A 26,094-nucleotide genomic window follows, 5' to 3' on the forward strand; every position below is an offset into this window, starting at 1 on the left:
AACCCACCTGATCCCCCAGGGTGTTCCCTCTCTGTTCACAACCCCCCTGCCGCCATCAGAACAATCCTTCCCCATACTTCTGGCCTCTCCATCCACATAGTGGCCCATCCCAGCCTGCCCTGGTCTAAAAATAGCTGAGTTCTCCTGGGGTCTCTCCCATCTCCAAAGCTCAAAGACGGAAAGGTGTATATATATATCTACCATCTCACAGACCAGATAGCCTATTGGGTTGACAGTCCCCTAGAAGGCCAGCAACTCCTCAAAAAGGACCTGGGGGCCCAATCCTAACCCTACTGACTCTCAGGGAACAGGAAGCCTGTTCACACGGGTCCCCATGGGAGGCCCTCTCAGGGGTAGCCATAAGGGCAGGGATGGCAGGGGGTCGGGGGGAAATCTGGTGAACAAGAGTCCCTTCAAAGCTTAAAGATCTTGTTAATGAACTTGTTCATTAAGTTTCTCCCTGATGAAATGTGTGGAAAGCAGCGGGAAGTGGAGGGAGGGGGGCATTCTTGTACATGAGGGGTCAGGCAATACAGTCAGGCTTGAGAGTTGAGCTTTTGGGGTTCTGGGGTGTAGCGCAGTACCCAAAAGAGTTGCTTGCCTACCATGCATGAAGCCCTGGGTCCCATCACCAGCACCGTACAAAACCTGCTTGGTGGTGCATGCGTGTAATCTTGGCGCTCAAGAGGCAGAGGTAGGAGGATCAGAAGTGGGAGGTTATCCTCAGTGTGTATCCCCTGTGGAAACATTCTGCATGGAGCAGGTACTGGAAGCTGACTGAAACCGGGAAGAACAGAGTGCTCTTGGAAGAGAAGCATGCAGCTGCAAGGGTCAGGTCTCAGCCTTGTACCCCCTACTCGGGAATTTGGGGTAAGGTATGAGGTGTATGTGCAAAAGAAATGAATCCTGATCTCAAAAATCAGAAAAGGTTGGCCTGTGGGCACATGTGTGGTGATAGTCTATATTTAGGTAACTGAGGTAGGAGGTGTAGTCTACTGTGGGCAGCATCATTCCCTAGGCAGGAAGAAGTAAGCTGAGCACCAAAGCTCATTCATTCTCTTCCTACTTCTTGTGGTTGAAATGTGATCAGCTGTTTGAAGTTCCTTGACTGCCTTCCTATGATGGACTGTAAACTATGAGCTAAAATAAACTTCATCTCCTTGTCTTTTATCAGGAGAGTTTATCACTGCAATAGAAACATAGCTAGGATAGCCAGTAAGATGCTCAGTGCTTAAGAGCATATACCACTCTTGTAGAGGACCCAAGTTTAGTTCCCAGGATCCAGATGGAAGAATCATCTGTAACTCCAGCTCCTGGCAACATCTCTGGCCTATGTGCACCGCACACATGTGCACATTCTATCTCTCTCTCACATACACATACACATATGCAACTAAAAAGAATATTTAAGAACAAAAAGGAAAAAGTTTAATAGCTCCTCAAAAGGCTAAACGAACTTTACAAAACACCTAGCAATTCAAGAATAGAATTAAAAAAATTCCTCATACAAAAAAGAAAAAACCCAGCACACAGACAATTGAAAGTAGCATTAGCTACAAAAGCCTAAAAATGAAAGCAAGTCAAATATGCATCCACTAGCAAGTAGACGTGGTTCAGAGCTGTACCATGGAGCTATATAAAAACATGGCATCCTAGCAGCTGTTACTGTGATGGACTTCAAAATCAAAATGAAAGATGCCAAACACACAGGGGTACGCACTACAGGGCCTACCTCATTCTACATATTGTCAGAAATAGGTAACTACAAGAAAGATGAAGAAAAAGTTGGCTAGAACTAGAGGATCTATTTATTAACTGCTTGTAGGGAGGGAGGGCGGGAGGGAGGAGGGAGGGAAGGAAGAAAAATGGGAGACAGGTGAATGCACAGTACATGTATGGAGAGCTCTCCTTCCATCATGCACTGTGACATACATGTCCATTATATACATCACTTACACAATCATAATACATTTTTTTAAAAACTGAAAAGAAGAAAACCAGAATGACTCTGGAGTATCAGATAAAAGTGGACGTTAGAACAAAACATAATCCCAGAAGAGAAACACTTCTAAGAGTGAAGATCAAAAGATTAACAAAATAATCAAAAACGTGTATGCCCTCAATAACAGAGCTACAAACACGTAAAGCGGAAATTGACAGAATTAAAAGTAGCAATAGTGAATTGTGCAAATCATAGTTGCAATTCTTAACACTTATTTCTAGTACAATAGAAGGAGGAAATCTGAGCTATAGAGAATCACCCTGGTGTGACTGCTAGTTAACAGAGTAGCAGCGCACATTACATGTTTACCTCCTAGGAAGTACCATAGAGTTTCCAATTAATTTCCTTTTTCATTGAAATTATTGAATGTACTTTCCAACTAGAATGGAATCCAAACAGTAGGTATACAAGATGACCAAGCAACTACCCTCAGATGTCTGGAAAATAAATAACTTTCTGAGTCATCACTGGATCAAAGCAGAAATCACAAGAGAGATTTAGAATGGTTCCTGAATAATGAGAATCCACAGGCATCAAAATGTGCCAGATGCAACTGAAGCTGTGTCTTCAGAGAGGATTGTAGCTTTGAACAATGTTTCCATTGGAAAAGAATAAGGTCTCTAATCAGTGATCTAAGAGGCTACCCTGAAAAACAGGAGATGACTGACATGCCCAAAGAAATCGAAGGAAGCAAGGATCAGTAATCAATGAACCTGGGCTGGTCCGATGACAGTAAGTAAGGCAGCTTGCCCATCAGGCCTTATGACCTGGATTCAACTTCTGGAACCCACACAGTGGAGAGAACCAACTCCAGAAAGCTGTCTTCTGATCTTCACACAAGCACTAAGGCAAGTACATATCCACATACGTACATACATACATACATACAAACAAATAAATGTGACTGAATGAATGAATGAATACGGGAGGGGAATTAATGAAACAGGTAAGTTCTAGCCAGGCTGATCAAGGGAGAGTGTATCAGAATTAAAAGAAGATAAATTACAACTGACCCCTACAAACATTACAAGTATGGGGTAGGGGTGAGGGGACACCGGCTTAGTGGTTAAAAGCACTGGCTGCTCTTCCAGAGGACCGGAGTTTGATAACCAGCACCTACATGGGGTCTCACACCATCTATAACTCCAGCTCCAAGGAATATGATGCTTTCTTCTGGCCTCCATGTGCACCAGGCACACAACTGGTGCACATACATGCACACGCATGGGCAAAAGATCTACCTACATAAAAGTATAATAGGAGCTGTAGAAAGAGTTCATGCAACAGCTGAGAGTGCTTGCTGCTACTGCAGAGGAGAGGTTCTCAATTAATGTTGGCTTCCATGATAAGAAGCAGTCTAGAAGGATCAGAGTTGAGGAGGACACAAAATCTGTCCCAATACCGGGAGTAACTGGGACCAGCAGGAACCAGAAATGCAGGAACTCCGCCAGCCCAGTAGCAAGTTGCTTCTGGTCTGTTTGGGCCAGTGCCCTAAGCAGACCTTGGATGCAAATTCTGCAGCCAGTCCCACAACATCCAGAGGAAGCTCTACTCCCAGGTGCTCTAACATACCCAGGATCCTAAGGATCAGAGGTGAGGAGGACACATCTGTCACAACACTGGGAATAACTGGGACCAGCGGGGCTCAGGCACACAGGAACTCTACCAGATCAGTGGCACTGGTTCCTTCCGGTCTGTCTAGGCTGGTGCCCTGAGCAGACCTTGGGCGCAAACTCTGCAGTGAGTCCCATAATTCCCAGAGGAAGCTATACTACCAGGTGCTTTAATTAGCCCAGGATCACAGGATCCCAGAATCACAGGATCACAGAGACAGCTTGACTCTGAGTAGTTCTGACATAACCAGGATCACAGGAAGGACAGGCCTCAGTCTGATTTAGCCAGGGCAGACAGCACTAGAGATAACCAGATGGCAAGAGGCAAGCGTAAGAACATAAGCAACAGAAACTAAGGTTACTTGACATCATCAGAACCCAATTCTCCCACCATAGCAAGTCCTGGACACACCATCACACTGGAAAAACAAGATTCAGATATAAAATCACTTCTTATGATGATGATAGAGGATGTTAAGGAGGACATAAATAAACTCCCTTAAAGAAATACAGGAGAACACAGGTAAACAGCTAGAAGCCCTTAAAGAGGAAACACAAAAATCTCTTAAAGAACTACAGGAAAACACAATCAAACGGGTGAAGGAAATGAACAAAATCATCCAGGATCTAAAAATGGAAATAGAAATAATAAAGAAATCACAAAGGGAGCAGGGCGGTGGTAGCGCATGCCTTTAATCCCAGCACTTGGGAGGCAGAGGCAGGTGGATTTCTGAGTTCGAGGCCAGCCTGGTCTACAGAGTGAGTACCAGGACAGCCAGGGCTACACAGAGAAACCTTGTCTCGAAAAACCAAAAACCAAACAAACAAACAACAAAAAAAAAAAAAAAAAAAAAAAAAAAAAAAAAAAAAAAAAAAAGAAAGAAAAAGAAAAGAAATCACAAAGGGAGACAACCATGGAGATAGAAAACCTGGGAAAGAGATTGGGAGTCACAGAGGAAAACATCATCAACAGACTACAAGAGATAGAAGAGAGAATCTCAGGGGCAGGAGATACCATAGAAAACATTGACACAACAAAGAAAATGTAAAAAGCAAAAAGGTCCTAACCCAAAACATCCAGGAAATCCAGGATACAATGAATGAGAAGACCAAACCTAAGGATAATAGGTATAGAAGAGAGTGAAGACTCCCAACTTAAAGGGCCAATAAATATCTTCAACAAAATTATAGAAGAAAACTTCCCTAACCTAAAGAAAGTGATGCCCATGAACATACAAGAAGCCTACAGAACTCCAAATAGACTGGACCAGAAAAAAAATTCCTCCCGTCACATAATAATAAAAACACCAAATGCACTAAACAAAGAAAGAATTTTAAAAGCAGTAAGGGAAAAAGGTCAAGTAACATATAAAGGCAGGCCTATCAGAATTACACCAGACTTCTCACCAGAGACTATGAAAGCTAGAAGATCCTGGGCAGATGTCATACAGTCCCTAAAGAACACAAATGCCAGCCCAGGTTACTATATACCCAGCAAAACTCTCAATTACCATAGATGGAGAAACCAAGATATCCCATGACAAAACCAAATTTACACAGTATCTTTCCACAAATCCAGCCCTACAAAGGATAATAGAAGGAAAACACCCAACATATGGAGCAAAACTACACCCTAGAAGAAGCAAGAAAGTAGCCTTTCGACAAACCCACACAAACATAATTCCACCTCTAACAACAAAAATAACAGGAAGTAATGATTACTTTTTCTTAATGTCTCTTAATATGAAAATTAATATTACCAACTTATCCTAATTGATTCAAATTCAAAAGTGTGAGGAATTGAAAATGTGTTGGCTATCATCTGGTGGTCTCTCTAATTTGGTAACTAGAGAAATAGGTTCAATTGTACAATTCATATTTACTTTCTCCTTGTTTGTACCTGACAGTGTCTTGCTGGGTACCACATAACGGTCTTGAAACCATGCTTCTCCTATCTCAGCCTCGATATTAGTAGGATTGTTTATTTGATGTTTTTCACTATACTATGGTTTTCAGAACAGCTTACATATTTCAAAATTATTTATACAGCCAACTGGCTTTTATGTAGAAAAGAAACATAAACAACTTGGGGGGTGGCTTATAAGAGAACAACAAAGAGTGAGACTAAATGCTTTGCTTGATGTTTGTAACTATTGTATCAATTTTGAAGAGAACTTTATAAGTTACTCTTTCTCTGAGATAAATGCTTTTCAAAATCATCATAGTCAATAAACCAGATTCCTATCCTCACCTAATGTCTGTGCCACCCTCCAAGCAGAGCCATTGTTCATTGAAACAGCTGGTGAATGACTTCAGGGATAGACCATCTTGATACACACACCATTTCTTAAATGAATGTTACCTGTTCTCTGTGGGCTGAGAATAAAGACAATCACTCTAGTCAAATAGCTTTGACCATAGCAGGAAAGGCACAGCAGAACTGTCAACTCTTAGCTACTAGGGAGGTAAAATCCTTTGGTGATGTGAGGGGCATTGAAGTACAGTCTTATTACAATGAACTCCAATGTCTAAAAATTGTTCTTATTTTGGGCTTATGCCACAGTAAGAGCCAAGATTTTAAACTCTACTAAAAACAAAACAAACAAACAAATAAAAACTTTATTTATGTTCATTTAAAAGAAAACTAGTAGTGATGTGTTATTTTAAAATATACAGCTAATATGTTTGGAGTTATTTAAAATTTATATTGAGAAAAATGTATGTAATTTCAGTATTGCTGCAGACAAGCATCTACATAAGACTGTTTAATTGTTTTATATCAAACAACTTTTATACTACTCATTTTTTTGTTTGTTTTTGTTTTTGTTTTTGTTTTAAGACAGGGTTTCTCTGTGTAGCCCTGGTTGTCCTGGAATTCACTCTGTAGACCAGGCAGGCCTCAAACTCAGAAATCTGCCTGCCTCTGCCTCCCAAGTGCTGGATTAAAGGCGTGCACCACCACTGCCCAGCTATACTGCTCATTTTTATTGTTATAATATTTTATAAATTTTAAAGAATGTGATAAAATTTAAAAAAAAGTTATTGCAGGTATTGAAGGGGGTGGGTCTCTGGGAGGAGTTGGGGTACAAGAGGGAAAGAAGAATGTGATGTAATTCTATTTACTTAAAATATGTTTTTAAATGTTAACAAATTCAGATAAATTGAAATTATGTATCTTTTCTCATCATAATGCAATAAAATTTAAATCAATTAAAAAAAGAAAAAACCTTTCCCACCAAATAAATAAAACATTTTATGTAATATGCTTTGATAAAAAAAGAAGGAGGAGGAAGAGGAAGAGGAGGAAAAGCAGTCTAGTGATCTAGTAACAGTCTGTATGTTTGATACCTCACGTGCTAGGGCTGGAGAGATGGCTCAGCAGTTAAGAGCACTGACTGCTCTTCTGAAGGTCCTGAGTTCAAATCCTAGTAAATACATGGTGGCTCACAACCATCTGTAATGAGATCTGATGCCTTCTTCTGGTGTGTCTGAAGATAGCTACAGTGTACTTACATATAATAATAAATAAGTCTTTGGGCTGAGCGAGCAGAGGTCCTAGTTCAATTTCCAGCAACCACAGGATGGCTCACAACCATCTGTACAGCTACAGTGTACTTATATACATAAAATAAATAAATCTTAAAAAATAAAAGATACCTTGCGCTAGATACCATTGAAGTGAGTATTGAGAGACTTGTGTCTCTAAAAGATATTAAGAAGTAAGTTGATATTCGCTGGTAATGATCATGACCTAAGAGATGACAATAAGAGACTAAAATATCTTCTGCTATTTTCTGAGGCACCCCCAGAATCATGCACGTGTCCCACTGGCTGGACCAGAGAATGTTCTGCATATAGCTGCCCCAGTGGCAAGGTTTTCTTTCGAAGCTAGAAGTTCCTGCTGGAGAAATCTAGATATAAAATGCCACAAAGTAAAAGGGAGGAGAGGTGGCCTGCACTGGGTCTAGTTTGGAGGCTGACACAACAAACACTAGATGACTTCATAACGTATTTATGAAAATGCCCAAAGCTCTCAAGTTGAAAAAAACGACAGTCTGGCTCAGGATACTTCAGTAGAACTTCCAGAAGGATTCATACACAGAAGCAAGACCCAAACAAACTATAAGCTAGAAAAATGGAGGAGGGGTTGAAGAAGCATGAACAAACAACTAAGGGTCAGCAAGATAGCACAACAGAAAAGGGGGTTGGCCACCAAGCCTGCTAACCTGAGTTCTATTCCCAGGACCTTTGACCTTGGCGTGTCTGCTGTGGCATGTGTGTATTTGGAAACATACATGCAAAGTAAACCAAAGTAAAAATTTTAAAAATGCTTTAAATGGTTCATTTGAGTGGTGATACATATGATCAAAACATACTACTTACACATGTGTCAAAGAATAAATAAATGCTCTTCTGTAAGGGGTGGTGCAGATGCGAAGGTCCTGTTCCCCAACTGGTTCTCGATCTATCAATAAAGATGCCAGGGGCTAATTGCTGGGCTAAAGGTAAGAGGTGGGACTTCCAGGTCCCCGCAGGCAGACTAAGAGATGCAGGATGAGGAATGGGGATCATGACTTCAGAGGGACAAAAGTGACTAGCTCTGTGAGATCTAGGGTAGAGCAGCCCCAGGCAGAAGATTAGAAATGCAACTAAGAGGAGGACAGTTTGGGGTTGTTGAACAAGGAGAAGGTATACAGGACACTAAGCAAAGGGCAGATTCAGATTAAGAGGTGCTGAGAGTATTGGGGAGGGCATGCTAGCCACGGGAGATTAGAAGGGCCCACCAATTGAGCCAATAAGGCAGGTTGAAATTGAGCAACATGTATGTCTTTGATCCAATATTCTCTTGGTGGGAGCTGGTTATGCAGTCCACCCAGAGCTTAAAGCAGGAAAGCAAAAACTACACGCTACATACTCATCTATGGAAACAAAGTGGTAATGATCTGAAGAATATGCCGAAATACTTGATACCTGGAGAACAGGATAGGAACAGCCAATGTAAAAGCCTCAAGACACCAGGACAATCAGTGGGGAATTTTAGGGAGGAAGGAAGGAGTCGTGGGTGGGAAAATTGGGGACTTCTTGAGAAAACCTCCAGGAGGCCTCACAGAAGCCTGGCCCTGTCACACACAGCTTCTGCCAGAAGGCCTCATGTCTACTCCATAACTCCCACTTGAGAAAGGGACTCATACCCCAGGCTGGCCTCCAATTTGCTGTGTGTTATAGCTAAGGATGACCTTGAACCCCTGATCCTCCTGCCTCCTGAGTGCTGGGATTACAGGCATGTACCACTGCATCTGGTTTACTCAATGCTGTAGATAGATATAGAATGCAGGGCTCTGTGGCCAGACAAATGCATATCAGCAGCCCCAGGATCCATGGCTACTCTGATGGGTGGGGAAAGAACTTCTGGACTCATCAGGGACACAGGGCCCAGACTCAAGGATGTAATGGAAGTGAGGCATGGTCAGCTGAGCCTCCTGCCCCAATGTGAATGTCATAACCTCAGTCTACTAAGGGAGTAAGAGAACAAGCCTGCCACCCCTGACTCCTTCAGCCACCAGCTTCGGGCCATCGAGGCTACTCTTCTGCCTCACTGGACCCAGAACTTCTCCTAGACAGAATGTTTTCCCTTCCTCTTCTTTCTGCATCTCTCTCTCTCTCTCTCTCTCTCTCTCTCTCTCTCTCTCTCTCTCTCTCTCTCTCTCTCTGTCACTATGTTTTTCTCTGCCCTCCCTGAGCTCCTGGAGACCCTTGAAGTACTACGATCTCTAACGAAGGCACGAAGGTGAAGGAAGATACTCTTGTGTGACCATGGACACGAAGATAACAGCCCAGGGGTTTCTAGCAGTCAGGAGATCAAAGCTCTCCACCCAGCTCTCCCGCCCACCACTGAGCCTTATCTTTGTGATGGGCCCACATTATCCACTTCACAACCAATGACACTCACCTATCAAGCTCTGCCGTTCTTCCTTCTTCCGGGCCTTCTGCTCAGCTTCCAGCTGCACCACAGACAGGGGTGGCCCCACGACAGGGCTGGGAAGAGCACTGGCTGCAAATCGAGCCAGCAGCCCCAGTCCACTCTCCTCCAGGCTTGGCGACAGGGCCTGTTCCCCGGCACCCAGCCTATAGCTACCAATGCCTTCCTCTTCCTCGTCTTCCTCGTCTTCCTCCTCTAGCTCTTCCTCCTCCTCTTCTGAGCTGTCATCTGGTATGCAGAAAACAAGGAACGAGTGAGAGTCCTGACCTGGGTGCGTGCTGCCCCTCACCACCTCCCACCACCCACCCTGTCTCCAGTCTCTGTCCTCACCAAGGGTTACCGGGGGAGGGTCCAGAACCAGCCCACAGTCCCACCCATGGCCCAAGGCCTCTACCAGTCACCCACACAGGGGCAGCCTGGGGAAGGGAAGAGGGGTAGCTCTGGGTATCAGGATGGGCTTCGGGGAGGGCAGCACCAACATGCACCTGTGCTGTAGGTGGGGGGACAGACACACAGACGGACAAAGACAGGAGACAGCGCTCGTCACAGTCCACACACGCGCGCATATACACACACCCCGACATAGACATGGAGGCTGAGAAAGGAAGCAGGAGAGAAGAGAGAGGCAGAGGGGAGAGGAGGAGGGGGCTGGGCTCAGGCTAGGGGATCTAGACAAGGGGCCTGAGGTCAGGGGGCAGTTGGCAGAAAAGCAGAATTTGATCTCTTCCTGGAGACTAGGGGACCCCCCCCATAGTCTTATCCCTAAGCAAAGGTAAAATCTAGCACCCCCATGCTAGGGAGCCTCTCTGAGCCCTGGGTGACCCTCCAGCTCACCAAGTCAGCTAAGTGGGTCTGCATCCTATGTGTCATAGCTTGGTGTGGTGGCGCGTGTCTGTGGTCTAAGCACTGAGACTGAGATAGGAGGATTGTGAATTCAAGGCCAGCCAAGGCTACAGAATAAGAGCCTATTTTTAAAAGAAAAGAGGGACTGGAGAGATGGCTCAGAGGCTAAGAGCACTGACTGCTCTTTCAGAGGTCCTGAGTTCAATTCCCAACAACCATGTGGCGGCTCACAACCATCTGTAATGAGATCCGATGACCTCTTCTGGTGCGTCTGAAGACAGCTACAGTGTACTCATACATAAAACAAATAAATTAAAAAAAAAAAAAAAGAACAAAAGAGAAACAGTACCAGCCACAGGATCTGAGCTCAGACTGCCCTGGGGGGCGTGGGCGGGCAGACCAGCCCACTCTGAAATAGGGAGGACCCCTAAGGCCAAACCCTCAGGCATCCAGCCACGTCTCTGCTGGGTCAGAGGCCAGTGTCATTCCAGCAACTGACCCTGCTGGCTCAAAGGCTGACAGCCCCTGCTAGGATAGGCAATGGGGCTGGCTCACAGAAAACAAAACTCAACACTCCCCTAGGCATGTAACAAAATTCTCCACCAGATGGTGACGACACCCTAAGGTACAGACTGTGCGACCTTTCAAGGGAAGGAGGAGGTAAACACCAGGTGTGTACCTCGAGGGCTGTGCACTGGGGCCCAGGTAGGGCTGGGAGACTCCTCTGGTCTGGTAAGCCATGTTAAGATACACATATCTTAGATGTAATGGCTGGACAGAGGTGATCAAATACTGCTTTTCCTGCTAAGGCCCACACCATGGCTTGGCCAGATAAACTGGTGGCCAAGGTGGCACCAGCAATGCAAAGGGTAGAGCTCTAACCATGTCTATGACAGGGAATCCTAACTTCTGCTGAGCCAGCCAGCTTGGGAGGTGAAGTGGGAATACCTAAGGAGGGTCTGCGTAGGGGATTGGGGGGGGGGGGGGGGGGGGGGGGAGAGGGAGAGAGGGAGGCAGTTGGTTAAGAGGGTGCGAGGCGGGAGGTGTTCCCAGAGCGATGGATGAAGCAGGCTGGGGATGCCAGCGGGGCAGGCAGGGGCAGGCAGGCAGTGCGCACTTGCGATCAATCACATTGCGACGTCACATGGTTCTGTCTCCGCCCCAGTGGGCCACAGCTGCAAAGTAGGCTAAGTGTAGGCAGACTTTTTTTTTTTTCGGCAGCCTGGGTAATCTCACATCAGGGCTCCCTGGAGTTGGCCAATTTGGGTAGGGTGAGCAGGGGACGGGGAGGGTGCCTGGCTGGGGTGGGGATCTGGGATTTCCCCTTTCTAAAAACTCCCCCTCTGTCCTGGCTGCTCGGATGTGGAAGTCCTAAACATTTTCTCCAGAAGGGTTCTCGGGCAGTAGGCTTCATCAGCAAGGGGGCAAGTTCGAGTCCCTGCTCTGGGTTTCTGAGAGTCATTGTCGGATCTCAGAAAGCCAGGAGCAAGTTGGTCTCAGCCATTTGATGCGAAGGCAGAAACCCAGAATGGGTACTTTTCCTCCAAGAAGGAAACTGAATTATCCTGAGGTCTCCTGTGGTCCTCACAATGAGGTGCTTGTCAAGACTCATGCAGTGTCTCTGACTGGACCAGCATCTATGAGGACAAGGAGACCTGAGAGACCTTGCAGGGCAGGGGGGTGTCAAGAATTTCTGTTATTGTCTATACCTGGATCCACAGAGCTTGCCAAGGGTAGAGGGGGAGAAAAGTCTCAACAAAGACTCAAGGGAATGGAGGAGGAGGGGAAAAAAACTTTAATGTCAATATGTGTCTTTTTAAATCCTGGCTCAGGGCAAGGGGTTGGGTAATTGAGTTCCCAAAACCTGATAAAAGTCAAAGTGGTGTGCTGCTGCCAGACCCGGTGGGGGCAGACCCCGAGGAGGTGGGGATAAACAGAGAATAGAAAAGGAAAATGTTTTTTGCCTACCTACGGAGCAACGAGCCAGGCTCGGACTCAAACTCAGTAACCCGCTACGCCGTCTGCCCTACTCCCAGCCTTCGCTTTGCGTCCAAGTGCAGCGTGAGAGCAAATGCGAGAGACCGAAACAGACACTCAAAGCATCATGGGTAGGGGTCAAGGGTTGGAGGGATGGTCAAGCTGCTGGGAGGAGAAAGCAGACATACTAGAAAAGCCACGCCAATCAAGTGTTTTAGTACCGAAGGGGGCAGGAAGGCCTATTACCCAAATATCCTTCTCTGAGACCTCATCAGCTGGTTTTGCTTTGAATAGTAGAGGCAAGCTAGGGAGCCATGCCCTGGCCCTGGAGTCTCCAAATCCTCTGGCTGGGCTATGGTCCCTTGGTACTGACTACGGGGCACTGGGGATCCCTGACTGTGTGTTCTATGCTGGAACAGGAGAGGGTGGGCCCCTGACTCTAAGGGCGTGTAGGAAAGGGCAGAGATAGCTACACTAAGTCATGGGGAGGGAATAGGGGAGTAACCAGTCTCCTCCACAGAAGACCAGGGTAGGGAGGCCCATACAGAAGGCAGGCAGCCTCTTGGTGGCCCAGGTTGTGCCTGGCTTGGGCATTATAGGAACAGCCCATAAGGCACCAGGTCCCTTTTGTGCATCACTCCATCATCCCCAAAACCTGCCTCTGCCAATTTGGACTGCTGGTGTGAGAGCAGAGGAGGCGGGAGCTGAAGGAAGACTGGCCAATAAGAGCAGAGTCCTGGTCCCAGGGGTCCCAGGGCTCAAGCAAAGTTATGGTCCTGTCCCAGGTTGCTATGACCCTCCTCCCCTTGCCCGGGGCCATGCTCAGGGAACCAGTGATGTGGTGCTTGCTATCCATCCAGGAACTTTCAAACCCTAGCTCTAAAGGGAATTTACCCTGAAGCAGACCCTGGCTAAGGGGTGGATGCCCAGTTTCTTCCCTCTCAGGGACATTTTCTGATTGAAGGGTCTGCGGGCTCTTGGATTTCTAACTGTGGGCTACAATTCTGGTGTTGGAAAAGTGGGAACCGGATTGTTTTTTTGGTGCTGGGTCCCTAGGCTGAGCTGAGGCCAGACAGACCTCAGTCCAGAAACCCCAAGAAATAGCATTTTTGACCCTCAACATGGCAACCGATCCAACACTTTCAAAATTGAACAAGGAAGAGAAAAAAACAAACAAACAAACAAAAAACCCCAAAATACTAAAATCAAGGAGACCGGCCAATAGGCCTTGACTCTGGACTGCCCGCATGCCCTTCAAAGCAGAAAGATGTGTCAGCAAACAAGTACTGGTAAGTTAATTGTTGTTCTTGTTGGGCTTTTTTTTTTTTTTTTAAACCACAGGTGGAAAGTAGCAGAAGCTTCCAGAAAAATAAAACACAGACAAGCAGCTTAAAAGGAAAAAAAAAAAAACAGATAGATGATACAACACTGGACTGTACACCCAAAAAAATGGAATGAGTGCCGGAGATACCAGGGGTATTTGAATAACAGAAAAGCAGTCCACCATGTCTATGGCTTCCAGAGTGGGGACGAAGAGCGGGATGAGAGGAGGGGAAGGAGGGATGAATGGAGGGGGAACGGCAACCTAACATCTAGTTAAGGACATAGCAAGAGAAACGAGGCACACAGTTTAGTTAAAAATGAACTCGGTATGTTTAATAAAGCTTGGCATTACCAAAATCGCAGTACAAACAGCAAGTCACACGCCCACACAAGAAGTCCCTTTTTGTTTTTTGTTTTTTTGGGTTTTTTTGTTTTTTGGTTTTTTTTTTTTTTTTTTTTTTTTTTTTTTTTTTTTTTTTAAACAAAATGCTCCTTGGGCAAGCCTCCGCCAGGCTCATGCCAAGAGAAAACCCAGGCCGGCCTGGGGGTCTGGAGAAGCTAAAGTTAGGCTTTTGGATTTGGGAGTTGGGGGTGGGTGGCCTTGGGGAAAACTAGTGGAGTGTAGAGGGAGGAAGGTGAGAAATTCTGGGAGACTAAAAACGAGTCCGTGTAAGAGCTCCTTAAGGGCTGGCCAGTGGTGTTGTCACAAGTTTAAGTAAAAATAAAAAGCAAACACAAACCAAAAATATAGGCGGATAGGGCAGGCTACGCTGCCAAAAACCTAGACGGCTACAGCCATCCCTGTTGTGCACACACACTCTCGCACACTCGCTTGCTCTCTCTCTCTCTCCCACTCACTCTCGCTCTAAAAACATGGAAGATTATTTTGTGTTTGGCACTAGTAACCTTGATCAAAGGAGTCCTCCTCGGAAGAGTCGCTGAAGGAGGAGCGGGCCTCAGCCTCCCGGAGCAGCACACAGAAGGACTGCTTCCTGCTGGTGACCACCTTGGGTTTCAAAGTCCGGGGGCCTGCCAGGCCCCTCTTGGTCAGCTTAGGGCCTGTGGCTGACTTGCTGTTCTTGGGCACCATGCCACACAGGAGGGACGAGGTCAATTTGGAGCTGGAGGGGCCCTGGGCAGACCACTCATTCTTCAGGAAGTCTTCGTCTTCGTCAGAGTCCGTATCTGCAGTCAAAGTAGGTTTTATTTGTTTACTTGTGTGTATGTAGGTGGTCTCGTGTGCGTGTGTGTGTGTGTGTGTGTGTGTGTGTGTGTGTGTGAGTCTGTGTGTGTGTGTGTGTGGTCACATGCAAATGTACGTGTGTGAATGAGTATGGGAACCAGAGGTCAACCTTGACCTTGGATCCTCAAGTATCCACCATCTTTTTTAAAATGTTGCTGTATTTTAATTTGGTCTGTGTGCATGTGTTTATGTCTGGGGACAGGAGTGTGCCAAGGAACACACAAGAGAGTCGGGGGACAGCTTGAGTGAGTCTGTTCTCTTTTTCTAGTCTACAGGTCTCAGAGATTGAACTCAGCTTTGGTAGCATGCACCCACCTTTTTTCCTCACTGAACCCACCTTGAGACAATCTCTCAATGGGACCTGGGGCTTGCCATGTAGCCAAGGCTGGCCGGCTAGGGAGCCCCAGATAGCCTCCTTGACTATGTCTGTCCAGCAGGGGTATCAGAAGCATGTACCTTCTCACTTGTCTTGTATGTAAGTGCTGGGGCTGGGGATTGAACCATGGTCCTCATTCTTGCAGAGCAAGCAATATACCCACTGGGCCATCCCCTGAGCCCTTTGAAATAGTTCTGATATAGGTAAATTGGGGCCCAAGGAGGAGGGTGCTGGTGTCTCTTTTCCTGTCAGTGGCCCAGGCCACAGATGAGGTAGAACCCAGTGCCAACTGCCCACAGGCCTGGGCATGTGTGATGTCCTGGCTCTCCTTGAATCTGGTATGCACAGCTTGGACTGCCTGCTGAGAGGTGAGCCGGGCCTCTTTCCGCTGCTGCCATCACCTGCCTTGACATCACATATATCCACTTCTCCAATCACAGGGCAGGGAGCAATGATATCCGAGCAACATTCTGAGGAATATGATATCTACCATATCTACTGGCCAAAAGCATGTGGTTCCTCCACCCTATAGATGTCATATACAGCCCAGTGGACACCGTTGACAGGAACTAATCCTACCCATCTCTTCCCAGCTCCTTGTTCAACTTCACAGCAACAGCAGATTGACGTGGGCAGCAGGTGAGGGTACTCACACCAGGGGAATTATTCTTTAGCCAGCCCCACCCCTCCCCTAACCCCTCTTTTCTATTAGATAGCTGGCTGACCAGTTTACTGCCAATGGTTTTCTTTCTGAGTCTCTGGTCTAAATGCACAGTTGTGTTACTAGGGTTGGGAAATGGGCCCAATAAAAGGGAGGCTCTTGGTCCCTTCCAACTTCAACCCAAATATACACCATCTTGATCTGCTGCTGGGCTGTTGAGCAAGGAGAGAAGAAAGGGCCCCAAAGCCAAAACAGAAATCATTGATCTGCTAAAAACCCACACAGAACAAGATAATGTGAATACACACAGCTAGAGCTAGTATCTAACATCTTCAAGTTCAAGAGAAACACGCCAGGGCACAGGTGTCCCCACTCACCACCACAACCAGGACCCCAACTTCAGGAGGTCCACCAAACTGCCAGTCCTTTACCATAACACTTCCCCGTGTGTGTGTGTGTGTGTGTGTGTGTGTGTGTGTGTGTGTGTGTGTGTGTTAGTGGGCACACTCACATGTATCACAGCACACACATGTGGAAGTGAGACAGTACTGCACTCAGGTTTGCAAGCTTACACTGTAAGTGCTAACCACTGCATCACCATCCCCTCGCATGTGTTCTAACTTGTTCCTTCCAAGGCCAGAGAGGCCTAGAAGTGACATCCACCAACCTGGCCTTCCATAAAAATACATCAGGTATGACATGACGTTCATGTCATCCAGCCCTCACTGGAAAGCAAGAGGCCACCACTGCTCCCTTCCACTTTCTGCCACAAGCCTTTCAAGCTCCTCTCCCTGTACCTGTTCAGGACCAGAGACTAAGTGACCAAACCATCTAGATGTGAGAGGCACTGCCACTAACACGATCTAACATGTTCCTGGTGCATAAGGCTGAGGGGTGGGTGGGCCTCATACCCACTGGAGCATGGTTGGTCCTGGAGACACCCCCCACCCAGGTCAAAGATAACCAAAACCATACCTGATTTACACAACACAGCAACTTAATCCTACGGCCGGCACAGTTCACCTCCTTGAACGTGAGCTACTCACACCACGGAAGCCTAGGACAATGCCTCAACTCAATCCCAGCATTCAAGAGGCACAGGCAGAGAGAGCTCTGTGAGTTCAAGGCCAGCTTTAGGTATGTAGTGAATTCTAAGGCCACCAAGGCTATGCCATGAGACTCTGTCTTGAGAGAGAGAGAGAGAGAAAGAGAGAGAGAGAGAGAGAGAGAGAGAGAGAGAGAGAGAGAGAGAGAAAGGAACAGGGGGAGGGGAAAGAATGGGGTGGGGAGGGGAGGGAAAGAGCAGGAAACACTTAGCTGAAGACTTGGCCCAGAAGTTATGAGCATCAGTTCTTCTAGACAATCCAGGTTCTATTCCTAGCACCCACGTGGTAACTCACAGTTGCCTGTAATTCCAGCTCTAGAGAATCCAACACTCCATTCTGACCTTTGGGCATACCCATATGCACCCATGTACACACACAAATAAATCATTTTTCAAAATGTGAGCAAAGCACACTGAGGAAGCTGGGCTCGGTGACGCACATCCCCTATCCAAGTGCTCAGGTGGTGGAGGCGAGCAGATTGAAAACTCAAGTTCAGACCAGCAACGGCTACACAAAGAGACTTTTGTACCCAGACAAAAAGGAGAGGGAGACACAAGAGGGAAACTCAGGGTTGGAGAAGCACTCCTATCGGGCAATGTCTAGATCCAGCTCTATCTAGATCAACTTCCCAGCACTGCCAGCAAAAAATGGAGAAGAAACACACGTGCTGTCTTTTTTTTTTCAGTTGACATTCAGACTCATCATATACACACACCTCTCTCAGGAACCAGAGTCTGGCCAAGTCTGACAGAATATACGCAAACCCTGCAGGCACCTCTGTGACACGGACGGGATGAGAGAAGCCGCTCCTGTCTTTCCAAGCAGCCACCTCCTTGTTCCTGCCTGTCTAAGATATCAGGTTCCTGTCCACACAGAATGAGTGTGCACCCATTCCCCCTGTCAGGCAGAGGGCCAAGGCCTACAAGAGGCTAAGAAGAGCTGCCTTTCTCTGAAAACCCACAAGGCCTGTCTTAAGGCCAGACTTAAATGGAATAAAAGCCCAGTCAGTCCCTTGGTCCCACAGGCTGCTCCATGTCCCTGGCTCCCTAGTCATGCACAGCTATTGTAGTAGACAAGGCCAAAGTATGAACATGTCTGGCCACGGCAACAAGCTATAACGGGCAAGTAGATCAAACTGGGCTAGGTCCATTCCAGTTCGTCTCTTCCTACTCAGGCACATCCTTTCTTCTCCCAATCCCTCTATAACTACCCCACTAACACTACCACCCATTTGTGGATGTGTGGATGTGTGGGCTGTGTGGGTGTGTGGATGTGTAGATATGTATGGATGTATGGGTGTGGATATGTAGACGCGTGTGGGTGTGTAGACATGTGTGGATGGGGACACAAATGGCACAAATGACCCATGCCCTACAGGCAAAGGAACCCATCACCTCTAGCACATGGAAGAAATCACTCTCCAGGGCTCTCTAAGCTAAGTGGCTACGAACTCTATGGCACAAGGTCTCTACAATGATGGCATCTAGTGGGCCAGTGGAAGGCCAGCCACTAACATCTGCCTCCGCCCACCGATCACAATACACCAATCGAGCAGTACATTTGCCACTCAGTGGCGAAATTTCCAATTTTGGGGCCACTCATCTATAGCCTCAGACACAGGGCAAAGCTCCAAGAGACCCTGAAGTCCCTCAGAGGAGGGCAAGAGAGATTAGGAGCAGATAAGATCAGCGTTCGCCATGCGATGACGCTCAAGGTTGTACTTACTGTAGGACTGACTGCTTACTTCCGAGGCAAATGGAGAATGGGTAGACTTGAGCTGGCCTCTGGCCGGGAAGCCCCCCTCCATCTTCCTGGCTTTGGAAGCTCTTTTGTGTTTACCTTCTCTGGAGGGTTTCAGAGACAAGCCGAGTCCTTTGGCCAGCACTTTCCTGTCCTTGCCCAGTAGGCTGTCATACTGTGTCAAGAATTTGCCACAGCCCCCACCGGTTTTCGGTCTCCCCCCGGGGCCATCGGAAAATTTGAAGGGTGACTTCAGCTTGTCCTGCTTTGTGAGGGAGAGGGCTCTGTCCAGCTTGCTTGCCAACTGCTCCTGGTCGCTCGCCATCTTTTTCTTCTTAATCTTTAGCTGGGGAAGAAGGAAGGTCACAGTTTAAGACATACAACCAAATAGGATAGTGAGTCTCAGGTTGCAATGCTTAGGAGACTGGGCTAACTACCGTCCCATATCCTCTAGACCTGTGGTAAACTGCTTAACTAGTCCTCAGTCCTTCCATCTAAAACGAGGCTATCTGTGTCTGAGCACCACAAGGCTGTCACGAAGATAACTAGGGTAAGGTCCACATAACATGTATTCTGGGCAGTGAGATGGCTCATCAGCTTGAAGATGCCTGATGACCTGAGTTCAATTCTTTAGAGCCTAAATAATGGAGAAAACAGACTCTGACTTCCAAGAGTACCTGACACATGCCCACACATGCCTACATGCACACACCCATACACCCCCAACACATACGCCCACTCACACATGCCCATACACCCACACCCACCCTACCAACACCCACACACACCCATACACCCACACACACCCATACAAGCCCACATCCACACACACATGCACACACCCATATACACCCACCTACACATGCCCCATACAAACACATCCATACATTCACACATGCTCACAACCCCACACATGCTCATACACAACTACACCTACACACTCACCCACCCATATACACCCACACATGCCCATATATACTTATGCCCACACCCCCACACACATATACAAATAAATAAAGTGGGGAATTAGATGGTGCAGAGATTAAGATCCTCTATTCTTCTTGCAAAGGACGGAAGCTCAGTCCCCAACACACAGACCCCTGTAACTCCAGCTCCAGGGGATTTGACACTCTCTTTGGATGCTGTGGCCATCTGCGCTAATGGGACCACATACCCACACATGGATACACATAACTTTATAAATAACAGAAATAAGTCTTTTTAAAACACAAATACAATAAGTAAAGCACTTATTAGAAATGCCTTGTCTGGGGTCTGTAGAAACAGCTCCATGAATAAGAGCACTGGTTGCTCTTCCAGAGGACCCAGGTTCGATTCCCAGTACCCACAAGGCAGTTCACAACCATCTATGACTCTAGTTTCAGGAGATCTGACACCCTCTTCTAGTCTACACTGGCAGTGAATGCAGGTGGTGCACGGACATCATACATGCAAGTGAACACCCATACACATAAAATGTTAAGGTTTTTAAAGATGCCTGGCCTGGTAATCACTTATTAAAAGCTGTTGCCACGGTAACAATCCTGGCTGGCACCCGCCTTCCCATCCTGGCTTTCCGCAGCCCTGCCTCACAGTGCCTATAGAACTCTGAAGAAGCAGGCTACAGATGGGTTGGAGAAGGTGGCTGGATGAACCAGCAAGAGCCAGGACTGGAATCAGCCCAGAGTGGAGCAGATCTCTTTGCATCTCAGCCTCCTGCGGCAGCTGCCAGAGCTGCTGCTCAGTCTAAACCAGCCTGTCCAACTAAACGGGTCAGAGCTGCCAAGAAAACGCCCGGAGTGTGCCTTGGATGCCTGGACCAGGGAGAATGATTAGAGATTTCACAGATTAAATTTCTCCTTGCACGTTTATCGCCAACGGTAGTCATTTGTTGAAATGAAATGTGCAGTTTCAAAGGCATTAGCGCTCCGCCATTTCTGTGCGCTAGCTCTGTATCTTTAATCAGGCGGCAGTTGCAGGAGGCAGGGGAGGGGCTGAGATGGCGTTGTTGAGATAATTAACAAAAGCGACTCTCACCATGACCTGAGAAGAAAAAGAGATCCTGGTGTACAAAAACCAGCAACCTTTTCATGCATTTATTTTGCACTCTCATTTATTTAAGATTTTATTTTTCTGAGAGAGGGTCTCACTAGGAAGCCCTGGATAAACTTGTTATGTAGACCAGGCTGGACCTGCACACACCACCATGACCTGATACCTTTTTTTTTTTTTTAAGTATAGAATAGAGTTTATTCAGTTTATTCATGGGGAGGGGAGTTAAGAGAGTAGCAGAGGCAGAGAAAGGCAGAGAGAAGGAGAAAGTAGAGAAGTGGAGGCCAGTCAAGACCACGTAGAGAGAGGGGAGAAGGGAATAGGGAGAGGGGGGCAAGACGGAAGAGAGAGGCAAGAGGGTAAGAAAAGGACCTGATATCTTTTTTAGCTTAATTTTATTTTTTTTATTTTTTTGCATATATGTATGGGGGGTTGCGCACACAGGGGGCGCACATGCATTGAATGCAGGCAGAAGAGAGTGACAGCAGGTTTATTCCTCCCTCCCTCTCTCTACCTTATACACTGAGGTAGGGTTTCTCATTCAACCTAGGACAAGATCCAGAGCTGGCTGTTCTGTCTGGTCTCAACAGCCATCCTCCTACAATCAGGAATTACAGATCAACCACCACACCCACCAGTGGTTATAATAACTCCAGTTATTATACTTGAACATCAAATGGTTTACCCACTGAGCCCTCTCCATAGCCCCCAAACTGACTACCTCCCCCATCCAGCCCTTCTACGTGACATTTCCCCTCTGGTGACAAAAATCAATCGAAAGATCCCCTTCCCACAAGGCCTCATGAGGCTGAGCATTAGCATTCAGAATCACGGTCTGTAAGTGCATGGTCCCAAGGCTCTGTAGAGATGAGAAATTACCCCTGGAGAAGTCAGACTGAATCACAATGGCATCAAGCCCAAGTGCAACAGCAAGGTGCTCATTAAACAATTACACTGAGAAACATCGGAGTTACTGCTATTTGGTTATGCACGTGCGATCTAACCTCCTGCTTGCCGAACCAGAAGTCTCAGTGCACACAGACCAATGTAGCTTTTAGCCCTACCTCCGCCTCCTGGTCCTGTGCCAGGTCCTTGATCTCCCGTGGGCCCTCCTTTTCTCCTGGCAGTGAGGAAGCTTACTCTAACTGGTTCTCTATAGAAGCAGGGATCAAGAGACCCCCATGGAGAAAGTTCAGTTCCTCAGGTATGACCTACAGTCCTCTAAGTTGAGACCTTTGTCGCAGTAAGTCTGCAAGACTGAGTTGTTTACTGACCTGACTCATAAAATCAGACGAGGATTCGTGGTCATCCCAGCTCTGGTTCCTGCTGCGGGCTTTCCCCATGCTGATAAGGGCCTCTTGCTCCTCGTCAGGCCCCTTGTGTCTCTTCCTTATCCCTGCTCCCAGGTCATAGTCATCTGATGTCAGCAAGGACTTGCTGCTCAGCCTGAAAGCCAAACACACCATGCGGGTCAGCACCTTAGCCAGACCACTCACTGGCAAAGGCAAGGAGGGGGGCGGGGGGAGTGTACCCGTGTGGCCCTGAAGAAGAAACAGTGGTGGACACCGGAATAATCAGGGAGGGGAAACAGGTTAAGGCTAGTGAATGGTGGACACGAAGGGAAGGGGGAAAGAAAAAAACTTCAAGTCAGCATCCTCCATCAGCCTCTCTCTGATGTGGTGACAGACAGACAGACACACACACACACACAGAGTAAGATGTATCTTTACCAAAATTGCATCAAGAGCTAAGGTTGGAAAATCTTAAGAGAGACTAATTACACAGAGAGCATGGATGAAGGGGGAGTTCTGCACCAGGTCCCCTTTTCTGGAGAGCAGGAACACGGATACAAGTGTTTCTCAATTTGTGAATCTGCCTCCTGATTCCCAAATGCTGGGGTGACAGGTCCGGGCCACCACACCTTGTGCATGTGAGTAGAACCCAAGGCTTTGTGCACGCTAGGCAATTACTGTACCTAGCATGCTCTATCCCCAGAGCACTCCTGACTGGTTTTTGTGGGTTTAGGGCTTTCTTTTTTCCGATTTGGTTTTGCTTTTTGCTTTTTTTTTAATACATGAGGAAGCTGAGACTGGAGGCTCAGAAAAGCTAACACTTGCCCGGGGTCACAAGGAGGGGTGGGGCCAGGGACTCCAAGCAGTAAGTTTAGTATATTGGTAACACATTCGGGTTACTGGGCCTGCATTGCTGGTGGCCCTGGCTTCTTTATCTATTTCCCATCATATCTCGTTCACGGTCTCCTGCCACTGGTGACAGACAAATGTTCACCTCTTGTTCTTCCAGTCAGGGACAACCAAGGTTAACTATAAGATGCAGCAAGATGGGGGCCATTTTCTCATGACAAGACCATGACCATCCTACTGCCTTGCCTAAGGCCATTCCAAGCACTGGAAACAAACACCTTCTATCCACCCACCCCTAGGTACCAACCCTCTTCCTTAAGCACCTCCTCATCTGGCCTGCAGGAGGCTGAGCCCATCTGGACAGATGCCTGGCCCTGGAGAGAAAAAGCCTTCATCCTAGCCAGCAACCAAGACAACGTCAGGAGGACCCCTCTGAAATGGCTGCAGTGCCACCCAAGAGGACCTTGCTCCCAGAGAGCAGCCCTAGCCTCCTGTGGAATCCCAGGAGGACAGCAATGTACCTGGCCTGTCCTAGAAGGCTGGAGTTGAATTGATACTCCTCCGGTAGGGAGGAGCCATGGAAAGAAGCAGAAGTTTGTCTTCAATGGGGAGGAAGTGGGTGGGGCAGAAGGCGGGGCCAAGGGTTCAGGTTAGCGTTAAGCCACTGAGGGTCTTTCCATTCTCCTCTTCGCTCACCCTCTTGGACAGGGCAGCATTCCGGGCTCCCTGGGAGCTGCCATTCAGGGTTCAGAACGCCAGGCACTACCAGATCCCCTGGCGCCCAGGGCTGGGCGCCGTCAAGGGGGGCCCTGCTCCTCCCCTCCGAGCTGGGTACCAGACAGTCCCCAACCCACCGAGGGGCCAGCCTTACTTTCCGCTACCGCTGTGGCTCTTCCCTCTCTTGCAGGGGGGCGACAGGGCGCTCGGGGTGTGGGTCCGTTTCCTCGGCCTGCCAGGGCCTCTGCGTGCCAGGCTTCTATGGGCATCCTCGTGCCTGTCCCTTAAAAAGAATTCACAGGCTCGGCTAGGAACCTGGGGTGGGCGGGAAGCGGAGTGGGGCACTTGGGTTCACGCACACACCTGACCACTACCAAAGTAGACCTACCGACCAGCTATCCAGGATGGGGCACAAATTGGGGAGACACTCACCCCGTGTCCCGGCGTCTCTGGAGCTTGACCAGCTCCCGCTGTTTCTCTTTGTACCGTCGCTGGACCTCTGCCAGTCGCATCCGGAAGTCCAGCTCCAGTGCATCCATGTCTTCCAAGGAAGACTTCATAGCAAACATCTGCAAGGGATGCCAGGAGAAAAGGGAGACAAATAAGGATGCTGTTGTCTGCTGATGTCCCGCCCCTTTCTTGAATCCCATTGCTGTCCCCTATTTTGGTTGGTTTGTTTTAGAGACAATGTCTCATACAGCCCAGGCTGGCCTCAAACTCAGTATGTAGCCAAGGATGACCTTCAACTTCTAGTCTTCCTGTCTCTGCTTCCTGAGTACTGAGATCACGGGTGAACACCACCACGTGTAGTTTCTCAGAGGCTGGGCTCAAACCTAAGGTTTCCAGCATTCCACCTGTAATTCAGGTTGGTGTCGAACTTTCTTAGTAGCCTCGGCCTGGAACTCTCAAATCCTCCTGTCTTAGCCTTGCACTTGTTGTTGCCTAATGCCAACTTTGCCGCGTGGTACCAACACTTAACATGTCATGAGTAAACACTATCCAGTAGTAATGGTTTAATGGGGTAAATAACAAGTGCATTATTTACACACTCTGGCTCGCAGTCCTTCCAGCTACCCGAGACCACACAGGCAGCAGAGGGTAGCCCCAGGCCTCGTTTCCAGTGTGCTCTCATGCCGATCCAACACACCATACCCAAGGGACATGCCTGACACAGTATGAGAAGGATATGAAAGCCAAGAGAGGGGAGATGACCCACTGTGGACCAAACATAGCAAACCAGTGAAGGCGACTGGATGGTTGGATCCCACCTGCCCCTGCCTCTCAGGCCTCCAGGGGAAAGAGAGGAGGAGGAGGGCTCACCCGCTCTTCCTTCTTCTGCATCCAGCTATACTTCTTGTTGGAGTTCAGTTCACGTGGAAGCCGCAAATTCTTGAGTGGGTCTGAGAAGGGGCTCTCCAGCACCTCCTTCAGCATGTGGCTGCTGGCCGCCAGCAGGCTTTCCAGGGAGGGTCTCACCACCAGGTTTGGCTCTGGATCTGGGGAAGGGAGAAAGATCAGTGAGTCAGTGCTGGGACCTGGACCACGGGCAAGATGGCAGCCAGCCATCAAGAGGCCAGACCAAACTCCCAGATACTACAGTTTAGCCCTGACTCTGGGCCACACAGCCACACAGCACTGTGATCTACTGCACTCTGTGAGAAAGGCCAGGAATACCTCGGAGTAACCAAACACTGGCAGAGGTTCCTTCCCAGGACAACGGATATCCCCATGTGTCTCTACTTGATTTCTCCTTTGTGAATATGTTGTGTCCCGCATCAGAAAGCAGGTCCAGGGAACCAGGTGTGGTTCACACCCGTCACCCCAGCAGGAAGACTGGGCTTGGGCTTAGGCTATATAGAGACCCTCTTTCCAAACAAACAAATCCTGGGGAGTTGGGGCAGGAGCACAAATGGCTGGAGACAGCTTAGCAGGTAAGGGAGCATACTCCTCTTGCAGAGAGAGGATCTGGGTTTAATTCCCATCACTCAGGCATCTCACAGCCACCTGTAACTCCAGCTCTTGAGGGATCCAACCCCTCGGCACCAGCATGCATGCACACATACATACTTAAAAGTGTGTGTGCATGTGTATTGAGAGGCAGAAGCACGTGGAGCTCTAGGAATTCAAGACTAGCCGGGTCTATAAAGTGAATTCCACGTCGGGGCTACACAGAGAAACCCTGTGAGGAGGAGGAGGAAAAGGAGGGAAGGGGGAGGAAGACGAAGAAGAAGAAAAGAGAGAGAGAAATAAAAAGCACAAACCTGACTAGAAAAGTAGCTGGGTAAGGGAAGGGGTTACTGTGCTCAAATATGCAGAATGC

At 47.8% G+C, this 26,094-nt stretch overlaps 1 protein-coding gene across 12 annotated transcripts in view; it reads right to left on the reverse strand.

Annotated features, from left to right (window-relative positions):
- Nucleotides 1–26,094, reverse strand: part of Tnrc18 (trinucleotide repeat containing 18) — a 101,493-nt gene that overhangs the window by 22,022 nt on the left and 53,377 nt on the right. For 5 of the 12 annotated variants that reach the window (XM_031338583.1, XM_031338589.1, XM_031338584.1 and 2 more), the window contains 8 exons: nt 25,095–25,270; nt 24,207–24,343; nt 23,929–24,057; nt 22,191–22,362; nt 21,070–21,075; nt 18,850–19,210; nt 14,645–14,923; nt 9,566–9,823 (listed from right to left, as the gene is read on the reverse strand). In XM_031338583.1, coding sequence (XP_031194443.1) covers nt 9,566–9,823; nt 14,645–14,923; nt 18,850–19,210; nt 21,070–21,075; nt 22,191–22,362; nt 23,929–24,057; nt 24,207–24,343; nt 25,095–25,270 — 1,518 coding nt within the window. Of the gene's footprint in view, nt 1–9,565; nt 9,824–14,049; nt 14,924–18,849; nt 19,211–21,069; nt 21,076–22,190; nt 22,363–23,928; nt 24,058–24,206; nt 24,344–25,094; nt 25,271–26,094 lie in introns of those variants that run through there. The other 7 variants (XM_031338585.1, XM_031338590.1, XM_031338588.1 and 4 more) reach the window with 5 other exon arrangements.

Source organism: Mastomys coucha, unplaced genomic scaffold (assembly GCF_008632895.1).
Source record: "Mastomys coucha isolate ucsf_1 unplaced genomic scaffold, UCSF_Mcou_1 pScaffold22, whole genome shotgun sequence".
Lineage (NCBI taxonomy): Eukaryota > Metazoa > Chordata > Mammalia > Rodentia > Muridae > Mastomys > Mastomys coucha.